Below are 16,834 nucleotides of genomic sequence, written 5' to 3' on the forward strand. Positions count from 1 at the left end.
GTATTCTAAATAAATAACACAGGTTGTAGGCTACTGAATGTCAGCTTGCTTATTTTGCTAAATATAAGGATTTATTCAGTCTACATCTCATGTAAACTAGAAACTATGCTTCTAACCACAGCTCGAGAGCTGTCGTTCCAACCACACAAGTTTGCGATGCTGTTTGCGAACGTTCGTTGGAACGATGGTTTCGGGAAACACCAAATCGTTGAACTATGCTGATAACGACGGAACTTGCGACCATAGTTGGCTACTTATAACCTGAAACAGTAAAAAGTGAAAATATAGGACACTTATTAGTAATTAATAAAGAATTATTAGATAATTGTTCAGGGATTACTTAGAACCTGAAACAGTCATTCTAAAGTGAAAATTTAGGGAACCCATTAGTAATTAATAAGTAATTACCACATAATTCTGATTCAAATCAAACTTACTGTAAAAAGCTCTAAGAACATATTTTAACATCTGATGTAAATAGATTTAGTATCTTTAGAAATAAAATAATTTGTTTTATGCAAGGGATCAGGCGTTTGCATCATGCAAACAAGACAGACTCTTTAGCTAGGTAGGCTAACTGACATTGCGTCCTTGTATGTTGCCTTGCATAAAATAAAATGATTTACAGCACATTAATGATTTTATAGATTAAATAAAACGAACACAAACCTGTATTTCGCCGAAGAAATGCACTAAATCGGCGGCACTGAGAACCCTCCAAAAGAGGATGCAAATGCTCGCGCTCTTGCATCACCAAATTACTGTAAAATGTTTATAAAATATGATATTGCCAGAACTTGAATGGTACAAAAGAAGTTTAAAATGTATAATGTTTATAAGGTGTAATGTACATGATAAGTTTTGCTGGTGAAATAAAAAGTTTGCTTGCAGATCAATATATAGCCTATAGGTAAATGTCTGCACTTACCTTTCTTATTAGTGCTGAAGAATGACTAAAACTGTCTAGAAAAAAATGATGATTTTTACTATTTAAGTACTTTAAAAATGAATTACCTTTGTACTTGTATACTAAGGTAATTTTGAAAATGAATAGGCCTCATTATAATTTTACTGGAGTAATATTTGATTGGGGTATCTGTACTTTTACTCAAGTACTTGATTTGTGTACTTCATCCACCACTCCACTGCTGAAACAAACCCGGATTATTGTAGAGACTACTGTGTATGACTGTTCATTAGTAGTTACTTCATAGTTATTTTTCTTGAACCTTAATTAGTAGATAATTAATAGTAGTTCTTCAGGAGGTATGACATAATTCATTAGTTATTGATTAACTGTTACTTAACACAATCATAAAATTCTATTACATACTGATTAGTTAACACATCTTCCTTAGTAGTTAACAGTATGACTTAAGTGTTAATAAAGAATTACCTATTAGTTCTTCAGTAAGAAACAGCATTCTAAAGTGTTACCAAATATTTTACAATTTTGCATCAAGGACATGTAATGATTTTGTTTCAATTTGTTTTGTTTGTTTGTTTGTTTGTTTTTTATTATTTGCAAATGTGGCAGACGTGGCTGAATACAATTTATAGGAGAGACAGCACAAGTTATTTTTGTTGAGGAAGTTGTATGATTATCATGAACAAACATTTACTGCAGCATGCATGGCATCAACCTGAAATATGCACTGTATATGGATGTCTGTAAGAAAACATCCATTCCAAGGTAGGAAATTCATCCAGCACAGTTTCATGATAGTATTTCACAACTTTAAAGTCTTTTAAAGTCTTAGTGAAAGTCTCATTATGATATTTGTGTACAATCTGCTCACCCAAATTCATCAAATGCTCCTACAAATTCTTAAAGAAATCACACTCATATTATATTTACAAATTACGTACACAATACAATTCAAACAATTCAATTAAACTTGTGATACAAGACTTAATACAAGTCTTGCATAATATAAGTTACTGATGATATGTTACAATTGTGTAATTGCAATTCAGATCATCTGAAATGATCTTCCAATTTGACAGGTTAAAAAAAGGCAAACAATCAGACTTGTTTTACAAAAACTGTCCATTTATTTTTCCTTTACAAAGATGTTCTTAATGATCACCATGGTCAGAACAAGAATTGGTCATTTACCCAACCATAATTATCACAAATGTTTTCAGCGTTTCAGGTCTCTTCTAGTCCATATGTTGTTAACCAGATTCTTTTTTCTTCAGAAATTTATGAAAAGTACTACTATTCACACTTAGAAAACTAGAGTATGCCCTATTAATTATTATTATTATTATTATTATTATTACTATGAAAATTCTACTGCTTATTCATCTTTGGTTTGTTGTCCACACTCAGCCACGGAGGATGGACTCCCCCTGGTGTTTCGGTTCCCCTCAAGGGTTCTTCTTTAGAGTTGTTCTTTGTCATGCTGTATTCAGCCATATGTATTGTTAAACAAATGATGTAAAATAAATTGAATATATTTGATGGAGGTTTGCATTAGAGTTGGGCTTCTCAGTATATCCAAGCTATCGTAACCAAGCGAGACTTGTTTAAAGGTTATAGGCCAGAAGGCTTATCTGGTCACACATCTTAAACAACTTTTTAGGAAAGCATAGATAATAAATGTAGAGAATCAAATGGGGAAGGGGTATACTAATACTATTAGTCCAAATACAAATACTAATAGCAATAGAATGTTTAAAAACTATTATCAAGATAAACACTTATTCAACTTTTGCACAGATACAGGTACAAATTAATTCTTGTATCTGTTTGATTTTCACATTTGGACTCACATTTGGACCAGAGGGAAGCAGTACATACTGTGGATACAAGAAGTGAGTTTGATCTCCTACAATCTTCTGTTCCTGATTGAGAATGCATTTCTCATATAAATCTTGAAGATTAAGATGTTCTTCTTGCCCCGCAATTTTCAATGCTGTCAATACCAGGTGCACCCATTTAGATTGAAGCTGTACAGTTCGGTTCCCAAGCCATACCGTAATACCTACCAAACAATACTTTCTAAAACAGCTTTGTAAAACAACGGCATAATCTTCTTGTTAACCCCATAATGACATAATCTGCGTAAACATGGTCACATATCTCTTCTAAACAAGATAACAGATCAATTGCTTGATACAATTGGTTATTTGTTGCAGTTTTTAAGGCATGTGTAACTGTGTACCACGGTCATCTTGTTATCTGCATCATATGAAAAAAATGTATATGAACTTTTAACTTATATATCTCACCTGGCAATGCATCCTTATGTGGTTTTCTGAAGAGAGATAAATTTGGTTCAGAAGACTCTTGAAAAACTTGAATGCTACAGTTCGTCATCAACACTCTGGATTCCTAAAACACAGCAGTTATAGTGTCACATTATGTCCTGATGTTTTCTATATGATCACAGGATGCAGGCCTGAGTTAGGTCCAAATGTTGCAATAGACTTATTTAAACAAGCTATATGAACTCAAAAGTGTTGTTGATGCATCACCCAAACTGACAGTTTGGTCGCAGACTAGCATTGTGTCAAGGAGCATTCATGTCTGGATTGTCCTTTGGAAGAAATGCTGTACTAGATACAGGTCAAATACCAAGATGGGTCGAGTCAACTAGTTAACGGTGACATTGTTTGATTTCATTCAGCCTTTTTTGTATTCATTTTATACATGGTGCTGTGACTTTCTCCCAGAGGAAGGTCAGCCCCCGAATCTTCTTTTACTTTTACTTTTACTTCTATTACTTTCAAGACTGTGTAGTGAGGGTTTTGTGTATTTGTTGTTAAGGTTGAGCTCTGGGTGAAAAAGTTTACAGGTTTTTGCTTCATTTTGATATATGTGATAATACATCTTTATAGGAAGAAACTTCACAAAAATGCTTTGGGCAACATGTATGTAGAAATGTTTTTGTAAGAAGATATTGTCTCCAATTAACATATGCCTAAAAAACCCAAGAAAGCATCTGTTGATGACAGAGACAGAAATCTCCAAACTCCTGATCTGAAGCAACTCTTGAATATTTCACTTTTTGTACCAGACTGGCTGTCTATTTACTGAAAGGAACTTTTTCCAGCATAAATATATTAGTAAATTTGAAGATAGAAAAAATATATGCTATCAAGTATATTATAATTGCAATAAACAAATGTATACATTAAAGAATAAAGAAAAGGCCTTTTTTTTCTATAGTTTGTCAATTATGCATTTCAAGTTTGCCATTACTAGAAGTTTTCATAGAATGTTTTGATATATCCAGCTTTGTATTACTATTATTATTATTATTATTATTATTATTATTATTATTATTATTATTATTCAAGTATGGAAACTCGGAAGTAGGAGTGGAAGTAATAGTATAATCAGCAAATTGTATGTAAAAATGGGACCTTAATTTATTGGTTGAAATGTCCAAAGAACATTTGCTGACAAAATAAAATCAAGGACGCAAATATATGTCCCGTATTATCCTTAAAGTGATGTTAAAGATTATTTGTGGACCAATTGCGCCTCTCTGCGGATCATCTCATGAACCCGCAAGATTGATCATAGCATCAAACACCTCGCTTAAATACAGGATTCAGTTTTAGCTACCTGTATTAGTAAACTTAACAATTGGCTAACTACCTACAATTTAGGGTGTACATTTTTTTTTTTTTTTTTTTTTTTTTTTATTGTATTGATGCCGTTGATGATTGCCATCGATATCTGCAGCATGAAATGAACCAACTAGTCGAACGGAGTGAGCGGCGTTAATGTTCCTATCAACGGGCTCTGTCGCCATCTTGTGGTACTTTTAATGGTGATTTGTGATTTGGTCCATATCACGCTGAAAATGCACTCTTTTTGTAACACGTTCGAGGTGGTAGGGGAATCTAATCTTTATCTTTTATTGGCAATAAAATACCAAATTACTTCCTTCAAATGCTAGTCCTGCTTATTAAGGCGTTGAGAACCCTCATTTGGAGATATGGATGATAAGAAATGATTCATGTTGAAGTTCAAAAAATGGTAACAGTTATCTGGATCCATGGACATCCAAGTGCACACTTCCTGAAATATCCCATTTGGAGGCGTGAAAGGGTTATTATCCACGCGTTAACTTCAGCATACATTCAAAATCGTTTTATGAGGGTTTGTGACTCCCTTACTTTTTATATTTTCGCTGAAATGCTCCGTAACCGAGAGTAGGCTAATTCCAGATAATAGCCTACCCTACAACACTTCAATATATATATATTTTTTACACATTAGAGTTTTCTTTTCAGCTACGGCAGATGTCGTGTCCTCAGGAAATTTCATGAAATCGGTCTTTGATTGCTTGGATTTTTGCCATACGTGGAATATTAGGTGAACGGTGTTCACTTTTCATCCACTCTCATTTTAGTTAAAAATGTGACCAAATTGCGAAATGGAGACTTTGGTTATTATACATTATATAAGCTGCTGCCTACAAATATTTTGCAGTGCCGCGTTTTGCCTATTTTGAGATAGATAGATAGATAGATAGATAGATAGATAGATAGATAGATAGATAGATAGGTTAAATACAAGTTCGCATTCTTAAATGCATGTTTTGCTTAGCATTTATTCAATAATTGGACATTTCTCTATTCGCATAATAAAAAATATCAACACATAGCCTTTCACTTATGCAGGACAGGAAATAAGAAAGTATCTATTAAATAGAAGTTCTAACGCTACAGACTTTGCAGAACAGACAATAATCATCCCCTTTCAACGTCAAGAAAAGGGGGAGTGTATGAGAGGGTTAAAGGAATGAGAGAACTGTTGTTAGCACTGCTATATCAAGGAAGAAGGACTCCCTGTTATCTGTGAATGGGTTTGCCTTCTTTTCCAGAATAGATATAGCACGAATTTTTAATTCGTTTTTCTTTGAGAGACAACAATGCTGCGTTTGAAAGCGGGACACAATTTGGGTTTTGTGAGGGATTCCTTTCTCCTCTTGCGGGCCCAGCTGTCCATATGGAGCAGAACGTGTACAACAAGCACCACAATGGCACCAACTGACAGGCGCCACAAAAAAAAAACAAAAAAAAAAAAAACAAAAAAAAAAGGATAGGATATATCTCCCTGACTCAGGGATGCACTGGTCCAGATAAAGGACCTGAATAGCACCAAGAAACCCGGACTGTCTTTCTCCCTTTCTCCACCCGGAGATACACTCCCCCTGTTAATATGCACGCCTCTAACATTCACAACAACCGACCCTAAGCTTTGTTAGTTTTTGTGCCATGTACTGTATATTGTGCAACTATAGACTGCTCAAAAGTGCTTCGCCACATTGTTGACCATCAGTCCAACGCCAGTGTGGCCAGTTTTTTTTTTTTTTTTTTTTTTCTTTCTGAGCAACACAATCTCAGACTGAAAGTTATTTGGAAAGAAAGTGGTAAAAAAGCTTTAAAAACGTTTTCTGATAGACATTTTATGTGTTCCTTTGAAATAGCATAGTGAAGAAACGTTTAGTATAACACCACAAATGAGGTCTTATAGTCGACAACAGGTGCCATTTTCACGCCGCCTTCTCCTTGGCTACTGAACAATAACGATAATGCAATAATCAAAATATTAGACAAATAATTATATCGAATAAACAAAATAAATCAATACAAATATCTAGAATTTCTTCTTGGTTGAATTAAATCTAGTGTAGAATATAAGCACACGGGGAAAAGATCGAGTCGCGTAAGACTAATTCTGTAAATAATTAGCACAGCCGTTTGTTTAATGAAGGCCAGGCTTGCCCTCATATCATATTTGTAAAACAAACCATTTCGGATTTTGCACTGAACCGTGGTATTTACCCACAACGATGATATATAAGATAATCCTCATTGAGAAAGGAATCAAAAAAGGAGCTGTTGTCGACTTGCCCGTTTGAAAACATATACAAAATCCGGTAACACTTTAATTTACAGTGTCCGTTACACATGTTACATGTACTGTAGTATTTATTATTTATGCTTATTATTAATTGTGCTTAATTACATGCAACTAAGCCTAAACCAACCCCTATTCCTAACCCTAACCCTAACCCTATAGTAAGTAGCCTACGCTACATGCAATCCATTATTATAACTCAGTATTTAAATGTATATATAACACTGTAACACGGACACCTGAAAATAAAGTGTTACCCCAAATCCCTAGACTAATGTTGACACTTTTCTTAGTGGACATAATTGTTTTTAAAAAAAAAAATGCTCTGACCTGCACGGCCGTTGTGTTTATCATTTCAAGCAAATCATGTTTTGATACACACTGTGACAACGCGTAACAACAGCCAAATATAATTGTAACTACTAAAATCACTTAAAACTTTGTCACGCGTGTTTTCCCTCTTAAATGTGCCGATTTAACACCCGAAATGTCAGCCGCGGGGCCTGAAAAGGAAGAGAGCGTTTGAATGAAAAGCTGCTTAGCTGAAGAAGCCCTCTTATATTAAGTGAGTGGATTTTTACCCCCATTTCACAAGTGACTTTAGCCTTCTTATTGCTGAAGTGTTCGTACAGATAAATTCGGAAAACTGAAGCCAATTGTGTTGCTGATGAAGTGACAATGAGAGCGACAAGGTGTCCAAAGCAAAGTTTGTGCAAATATAAAGGCTTTATAAATTAACATAATTATATTAATTGTATTTATTCGTTCTGTTAGCTTATAATAAAGTATTTATGTTAATGGAAAATAGCGAAGAAACGACTCATATTTTGCAAATGAGGCCGAAATCATTGAGACCAAACGCAAAGCATTTCGGAATTTCTGAACCACATCATTTTTATTAAAAGTCTTAATAAAAAGAATTGTAGACCTCCCTCGCCAGCGCGCGTTCTTTCTGAAATTAACATGAGGGGTGTTTATCGACAACTGAGGTTCCCTAAATATCGGATATTTAGGCTAAACGGTCAAACATAATATTGCAAACAATTATCACAAAATATTTACATAGAAAACAAACCAATGAAATAAGCTAAAGATTGCCAATGTTTATTCATGGCCATAAATATATTCGGTCCATTGTAAAAGAAAGAAATAAAATTTTCTATAATCATAAAGTGGTTTTTGCACGTGCTTATAACACGAAGGACAAAAGGAAAACATTTCTACAACACACAAACATACTTTACAAAATTTCACAAGAGCTTTAACATTCTTAAATTTGGGGAGAGGCTTGACCCGGTTTTCTTAACGAAAACATGTAAACATGGCGCACACACGTCAATCCCCAAAATAAATTGGTGAGAAAGGGTCAAGCTGCAAAGTCTTGTATTTTTGTTTGGAAAGCTCCTTACCACGGTCTTTAAAATGCAGCCCTGCATTTGCAAGTCAATGTTTGTTCACCAAGTCCACTGTTGCGTTTGCACCAAGTGATGTGCTGGGAACTGTGGTGTGGTGGCGGCGCTGTAATGCGCGTTATATTGCATGTGCTGGAGAGACTGGGCGCTATATGCGGAGAACGGAATTCCAGCCTGAAAAGTAGCTGCCAAGTCCTGAGCTTTTAGCGTATGGCAGGGTTTGCCATCTCTGACTAACACAGGCACGGCCACCCGCCTAGGAGAAGGGAGATGGGTCACTTCCATACCTTTCTCCGCCCGGGCTCTCTTCATTTTGTATCGATGGTTCTGGAACCAGATTTTCACTTGGGTTGGAGTCAGGCGGATCAAACTGGCGAGATGCTCCCTCTCCGGGGCTGACAGATATCTCTGTTGCCTAAACCGGCGCTCGAGTTCGTAAGTTTGTGCCTTGGAAAAGAGCACCCTCCTCTTTCGCTTCTTACCAGAGTCGCTGCCGTTGCTTGAAGTTTCCTTATCGTTGTCCGGCGATTCGTCAGCTGAAGGTTCCGGAGATTTTGCAGACGAGTCTTGAGAGTTTGCGGATAGGCCGTGTACTGGTCAAGAAAAAAAAAAAAAAAAAAAAAAAAAAAAAACGAGAGAGAAAGAGAGGGAAAAAACAGATTTAATACCACATCAAATAAAAATACATTGCATTGTTAATTGTGTTTGTTGGTGACATTTCTTATTGTCAAATTTACAAACTAACACATTTCTCGGAGAACATTAAGTTAGGGCAGACGGACTGATAAATACAGCCAGTTCAGCAATCAGATTTATTTTTGTTATTACAATATGATATTACAGAATTAGCATTAGCCTCAATAAACATTATCATCGGGTATGTGACCCAACCGAACCGATGGCTTTGCCGTAGCCTATATGCAACAGTTTACAAAGAGAAAAATGTAAGCGAAAACTAAGAGTCAATAAATAAACTATTCCAGAAACTATCTAGACAATTTCAACTGCATTTAAAAAAAAAAAAAAAAAAAAAAAAAAACCATGCTAATTTAACCGCAGTTATGACCACGATCCAGAAGCACATAGTTACGTCTTTAGAGAAGCGCAACAGTGGAAATCTACATCTACAATATCAAACACAGCGGTTATGTAGAATGATTTAAATCAAATATTTGTAATAGATGACCAGTATAAAAAATAGCGCTGATTTAGAATCGAAGAGAGTTTAAACTCATGTGAATTCTTGTGAGGTTGCTTTACTTACATGAGTATTGGATGCTGTCCGTAGTTGCGAGCCATCTGGTATAAGGATTGTCGCTATTATCATAAAATGGATTCTTTAAAGGCAGGTTCGGAACATTCTCTAAAGGACTTTGCACTCGCACTCCAGGCGTTTTAGTCGCCTCAGAAACCTCCGTATCTTCCTCATTCCCGGTGATAGATCCTTCTTCATCGTTAGTATCAGGGAGGTCCAAAATGTCCTTTACTGAAAAGCCCGTCTTTGTGTTGGTCAACGACATGGTCTGGGGCATTTGATGCAGTAAAGTTGCTGCACCAGTTTGGCAATCCTCTGTTTAAAAACACAAAAAACAAGGACGACTTATTGAAAATAGGATATCGGTGCCGTTTCAGCGCGAAGTAAACTGAAGTCGACGCATGAGGCTCGGTCGTTAACCGTTGCTTGGGGGAAAAAAGTAGCGGAGAAATCAGTTCTGTAAGTCCAGGAAGAATGCCAAAGTGACTGAAGTGGTATATCTAGCTCATGGATATTGCGCTACTGCTGGGTGTTAGGGGGAAATAAGCCATTACCAGACTGATCAGTCCATATAAGGTTGGTCTCAACACATGAACCTGCAGTGAAAAAGCATTAAAAACGAAAAAGGTTGGCCACGTGTGGGCGGGTCTTGGGAGTCAAGTGGATGAAGACAGTGTTTGCCGATGTGAAATTGTGGGTTTTGGGGAGATCCTAGCCTATACCATTGGTGCTTCAGAACATGATGAGTGGTATAACGTGTCAATTAATTACAAAGATGGGGAGGGCCTTTTTTCACCCTATTTACATACAAAGAACCTCCGAGTAGCTTTATACACATCATAGGCCTTCTTGAACTGGAAATGGACAAAACCTATGCATAAAATATTCCAATTGTAGTAACTTATAACGCAGATATGAACGAAACACCTAGTGAAAATGATGTTTGGATCCTAAATTTAGAACGATAACATCTGTTGTTATAAACAAATGTTTATTTTATAAAAGGGCAACGAAATCGCCTCAAGTGGTAGCCTACAGACTAATTTATGTAGGTCAATATTTTGGTTCGGGATTAAGGAGAAGGGTCGTTCACTGGACATGATTAAGCCATCAAAAAAAAAAAAAAAAAAAAAAAAAAAAAAAGGACGAAACGGAAAAAGAACATTTAATTATCTTTTCTTTTTTTTCTTTCTTTTTTTTGTGGATGATGATTATTAGTTTCTTATTAATATTCCAGAATTGATGGCGTTATAATTTTTCATAATTTGTAAAATAATTTATAGCGCATTTTTACAAGCGAAATATTTCTAGTAACATGTTATCATCGTTTTCCAAAGACAACCGAAAGAATTATGAGGATAAACAAAACTGTTTATATCACATAAACAACATTTTACTTTCAAACAAATTTCTGATTTATTTTCTGTTTTGTATTGCTTCTTTCGGTTGTACAAAAAGTGAAGCATTATTGTTGTGTATTTTGCCTCTCCTTTTCAACCCTCTGTCCTATCTTTTCTTTTTTGCCTCTTTGCCTCCTATCTAGTATGTGATGTGGGTGACAATGTTGCACGTTTCTAGCCAGTCCTCTGCTCATCCTGGGTGGTCGAACCCGGGCAAACACAAATACAAACCGATTGCTAAGCTGCAGACAATAGGGGAAATGTAGACAAATGTCCGGCTCCTGTTGGAAGCCTTTGTCCGGCCGTAGTTTTTGCATTTATTTAAGGGCCAAAATAATAGATGATTGACGCCCCTGTACAATACGTTCTAACTGTTTGGAATAAATCTGAGGTTGTTCCTAGTTGTCATGGCATTCACTGCTTTCAATGGACTATCTCTTCATTCATTTCTGTACCCCTTCACAATATCAAGGAAAGTCCTTCATCTCTCTCTCTCTCTCTCTCTCTCTCTCTCTCTCTCTCTCTCTCTCTCTCTCTCTCTCTCTCTCTCTCTCTCTCTCACACACACACACACACACACACACACACATAAGCGCGCAAAAGCAAGCACATTCTACGCGCAATTTCTCTTTTGCACGCGCGCATGCAAGCATATTGCCTACACTGACTGGAAGATTGGTGATAAGTAGGGTACAAATTAGATACAATTATTTATTTATGTGATCCATTTCATTTTTTATTATGTGTTGAAATTATAGATTATTGCTGTTTATGTTTTAACACTGTAAGTCACTAATAGCTGCTGTTAAAATATGTTTTTTTGTTTGTTTGTTTGTTTGTTTTTTTGCTAGAATATCAGTTAGGCTAAAATATAGTGAAAAACAAGATTTATTTACAATATCAGCAATTGCATCGAAGAATTGTTCATAAAAACAAACAAACAAAAAACACGAATAAACAAGCATATTTGTCATCTTATGATCTTTTCTATAATCAGTTACCTGATAGGTAAATACTCAACCAGAGTTTCACGTAGAATTAATCATGCAGCGACAGAAAAATCGGACAATGGAAGCATTGAACTGGACGGGCCAGGAGCAAAGTCTAACAGTGAACGCTTTTCGCAAGGTCATTCTCCCAGCCTTCCCTTCCCAGCAGCAGAGACAGGTTACTGAACACATCACTGTAACCATGAAATGATAAATGACGAGAGCCTCTCAAATACGCCGAATTACTCTAAACACTATATAAACGGTTACTAGGCTGATCTCTTTTATCGGCATTGATGCAATTGAAAATTTTATTTCCAGCATGTTATAGGCTGGTGACAGAATTGGTAAACAAGGTACTAATTAATGAGCCAGTCTCTTTTCCCATGTAACCAGAACAACACACTCCGCAATCGATGGCAGGGCTCGTGGTTAGTCTGTGGCCAGTGATTTGGGAATGTGTTTGAACAATTGAACCGAGGAGTTCGGTAAGGAGAAGTAAATGTGCACAAGCTGAGTGGCTATACTTCACTTCAAGAGCCATTTCCTTCTGTTTACCTGTTTACTTTTGCAGGTAGCTCAAACAGACTGTTGGTCTTTACGCGTAGACTGAAAAGAGGAGCGACACTATATCTTAGCGCACTGATTTTAGTTTAGTCTAGTGTAATTCCCTATGAGCATTTTCATCGGTGTTGACATCCGTCTTTTCTGTCCAAATGTTTCAGTACTTGATGTCCCTTTATGAGTTGTGAACATTAGTGTCAGATTGGTTATAGGGATGATAATATGCTGTCATAAATTTCAGGTAAAAAATAGACATATCAACAACAAAACCAATAATAATAATAATACATTTTCATATTTTAAAAATAAATATTTTTGTTGAGCAAGCAGCGCACAATTTACATGGTATTGTATCTATTATAGCTTTACAAACAATACAAAAAAGGACAAAACAAGAAAATAAAATCTGCACTAAGCATCACATTATTACTTAAATTATTATTATTAAATCGGATATATATATATATATATCAGGAGTAGCAGCTTATGCATGTTTTGCAAGCTATATGCTGTTAAAATAAAAAAAGCAACATAGACTAATCGATTTGTTGAATTTTCGAGGAAACAACTGTCGTTCACTGCAATCTGGCATTGTATTTATCATCCTTAAGATTTATTTATTAATACAATATTTCATAATACGACGATAAAACAAATGAAAACATCCTTTAATTAATTCCTTTTAACAAAAGAGAATGTTAACATGTCTGAATCTGCCAGTTTATGGAAGCTATTGTTAAGGGGGGGGTAGAAAAAAAAGACCTTTATACGCTTGATTAAAAAGAAAATCCTAATGCTGCCAGAAGGCTAGAAGAGTATAATAACGTTGATCATTTCTTGCTTTAATCGACGAATTTCAGCGTATTCCGATGCCTTGGGCGAGCAGTTAAGCTTTGATAAATGTAACCCTGTTTCCCTCTAGGTGCTCATGATAAATGTATAAACTGACAAGAGCGATTTTCTGCTTTTCCCCTGCGATTAAAAGGCCATAAAAGGGAAATGTTGGTATAAAAATAAGTCTGGTGGTTTGTGCGACTTAGAGCTGCTGCCCCAAGAAAATGCCCCGAAGCACAGATCGTTTGGAGCTGGTCTGATTCTCCTCAATGCTAGGGCAAACGCTGCGCCTTTATTCGTCTCAGAGCCTCTAATGATTAAACATGTCACAAGGAGATTAACATGGTGCCCATGGCCCAGGGACATGCCTTCATTTGTTTAACTACCAGTTTATTTGTAACGGCGAATTTCATGGCGCATAGTGTTAAATTCTCCATCCTGGCACCTTTATCAGCGTACCCAAAACAAATTGGTTTAAGGATTATCATTTTAATCACGTCTTTTCTCTGTATCTCAAAGTCCACTGGGACTGTTTCTTCTATTTTTGCAATCCGTTTGAAATTAATTATAGATTAATTGAAATAAACTGTCCCTGCTTTACGTATACGTGAAGTTAGACATAGTGCATGTTTCAGAGCGAGATTTCTTTCGTTCACACCAACAAATTATACTTGCATCCATTCATATGATTTCCACAGAGGGTGATGGTGGAGATGGACACCGAAGAAACATTTTTGATACTCGGGCGAACTCTACTGGTACAAATGCGTATAGCTTGAAGAAAAAAAGAACGTTCACCCTAACTTATCTAAAATACATTTAAATATTAACAGATGATAAACGACAGAAACAAACTATAAAAAATAGAAGCAAATAAATAACAACAACAAAATATAATACAAAATCATAATAATAATAATAATGATAATAAACGAATAATAATAATGAATAATTAATAGTTTCTTTTATTTCATATGGTAAGAGTGCACAGGCTTACCCTATACAATAATGCTATATGTAGTTATGCACGTTTTCATATCCAAAGCTAGCTTTTTCATAAAAGAAAGGTAGGCTAGGCCTGCACCGCACGAAACATTACAAGCAAGTTACTTGCTTTTAATAGAACTCGCATAAGTGCGTGCGCGTGCGCAAGCACGAGCTCAAACAAACACACACACACACACACATTTAATCTTTGCACAACCTACCTAACGCACTGTACGTGGAGAGGTCGAGTGATAGTAATAAAGGCTCACCTGGCGGCTGACGGAAGAGGGTAAGTGGTGCAGCTTGCGTTAAGACACCGCACAGTTAATGAAACATCCCCAAATGAAAGAAAGGAGTGCACGCACCGATAAGCCTGATGTGCTTTATATACCCGGGGAGCAAGCACTCCTCTTCTGATATTGTCCAAGTACGTTTGCATAGCTGGCGAAGTGGCTCTGCCTTAGATTTGCTACTAACATTGCATGATGTTTGTTTTCCCCCTGCAATGACGTGAGACAAAATATTGGCCATATGTTCGTCGGCAATAAATTGGTCATGAGAGCAAACATGATTGCCTCATAAGAGCGCTTTTAGCTGATCCGTATTCACCGATTCATGCTACACTATTGACCGAAGTGCTATTACTACCTTCTGTGTCGTTTTGATACACTTAGGCTGTGAATGTGAATTGTTCTAAGCTGTTTATTATATCAAATAGCCAACAAAAAAAGTTTATTCACATGGCTTTTGTAAACCTGCGGCTAAGAATGTCTCTGCCAGAAATCTCTATAATAAATCTCTTGGTTGCCATGATGTTGCACGGCCAAAAGAGCAGATGTGGCATGTTCTGTTGGTGGAAATCCCGTTTACTTAAGATACCCTTATGCAATTGTTGATATCCGAGGTCAGAGGACTCGGGTCTTATTCGAGGTCTACTCAAGGCCCTGTTTATGGTAGGCCTATTAAGATGCGTTTTGGTCGATTGGATCAGACACATTACTGTTTACACCTGGTATTTAAATCCGTCTCTTTTGACGTTTAGGGTATACTGACCTAAAGCGTAAACATTACGGGAAGCGCACTAGTCAGACGGGATTGTGTCTCCCTCATGAACTTGTGATCCGATTGATCAAAACGCATCTTAATACTAAGTGTAAACAGGGCCTAAGGTGTGAACCCATGGCATACATTTTGGATCAGTACAAATGGCTTAAAGCTTCTCGTCAAGTCCCATTTATAGTCAGACACAACACAGTGTGCGTTTAATAAAGTCATACTGAATATGGGTAATAATAATTAATTGGCAGACGTAATAAATAAGTTAAGCCTCAGTGGTAATTAAAGTAGGCCTATTACAGATTCCTCAGATGGCTAATGCTAAGAGTAATACTTTGTCTGGTGCTTAAATAGAAAATGGCCATTTAAATTACACACGTCAATATTTGTGATGATATATTAAATAAAACAGCAATGCAATTCATGAACTTTAGCCTATATTTTATTTGCTTGCAATGAAGAAATAGCGTTATAAATGTTAAAGTAGAGCAGGATAACACTTTTTAATTCTCTAAATTTAAGCTACCTTTTGCCAATATGCGTGTTGCATATCCTTGGAAAAAGCTTAAATTTATCGAAGAAACTGACATCTACAATAACGGATGCCAATATGTTGGGAGAAAAGGCACGATTTGCCAATTAACTTTTTTGTTGTTGTTGCTTTAATTAAACAGGTCTTATTATAAAAAGACATTTTATCACAGGATCTAATTTGCTTTTAAAATACAAATGTAGGCTATGTAATGTTATGTATCTCTCACAATTAAATTAAAATGTATTTTATTTTTTTCTGCAATGTTTATTGCAGGGATGTTTGTGAAGCATCTTCCAAAACTAACCTCTGTATTCTTACAGACAACTGAAAAGAGGCTTAAAGATTTTATTGTGGGCAGCCTAGAATCCTTCCATCACAATGATGGTTTTGTTAAATACAGAGTGACCATTAATCAGTGGAGGAATACATTACCACAGGTTTTTGTTGGCCACCACTTTACTGGTAAAAGACTGAGATTAGCCTCATGTTATCCTTGCTCTTGAGAGCAATGCCACAGTGTGACGAATACACATAAATAAATTGGACTCATCACTCCTTTCAGATTCCATATTAATCTAAATTAGCTGGTTTAACTAGCAATGTATTCATGAAGCTCTTTGCTGGTACAAAAATCCTTTTCTATCATCCTGTTGTGAATCTTTGTGCGGTGGGAGCCCTATTATGATCACTCAGAGGGCTCCCTCAAAGACCTTCAGAGCAAGAATGGAGATGATAGACCCTTGTGGTCAAGCTATTAAGATATATCCCTTGCCAAAGCCTGATGACTGAAACACTTCAAATGAGCTGGACGGGGCACATAAAGACTCCAATGGCATGCTATTCTTGTATCTATCAGTTCAAGTTTTGATATATCAACCACTTGAGGAGGGTCGCTCATACAGAGAGAATGCTTCTC

At 36.2% G+C, this 16,834-nt stretch overlaps 1 protein-coding gene across 4 annotated transcripts in view; it reads right to left on the reverse strand.

The window, feature by feature from the left end:
- Positions 1–7,761: 7,761 nt before the first annotated feature.
- nkx2.2a (NK2 homeobox 2a) overlaps positions 7,762–16,834 on the reverse strand; it is a 71,180-nt gene continuing 62,107 nt past the window's right edge. Inside the window, exons 1-3 of one of the 4 annotated variants that reach the window (XM_079852408.1) lie at positions 14,693–14,711; positions 9,563–9,868; positions 7,762–8,891 (exon numbers count right to left, since the gene is read on the reverse strand). In XM_079852408.1, the coding sequence (XP_079708534.1) occupies positions 8,341–8,891; positions 9,563–9,830 (819 nt within the window). In that variant the 5' untranslated portion in view covers positions 9,831–9,868; positions 14,693–14,711 and the 3' untranslated portion in view covers positions 7,762–8,340. Of the gene's footprint in view, positions 8,892–9,562; positions 9,869–10,107; positions 10,271–14,596; positions 14,652–14,692; positions 14,712–16,834 lie in introns of those variants that run through there. The other 3 variants (XM_079852406.1, XM_079852407.1, XM_079852409.1) reach the window with 3 other exon arrangements.

Source organism: Squalius cephalus (assembly GCF_949319135.1).
Source record: "Squalius cephalus genome assembly, chromosome: 20".
Lineage (NCBI taxonomy): Eukaryota > Metazoa > Chordata > Actinopteri > Cypriniformes > Leuciscidae > Squalius > Squalius cephalus.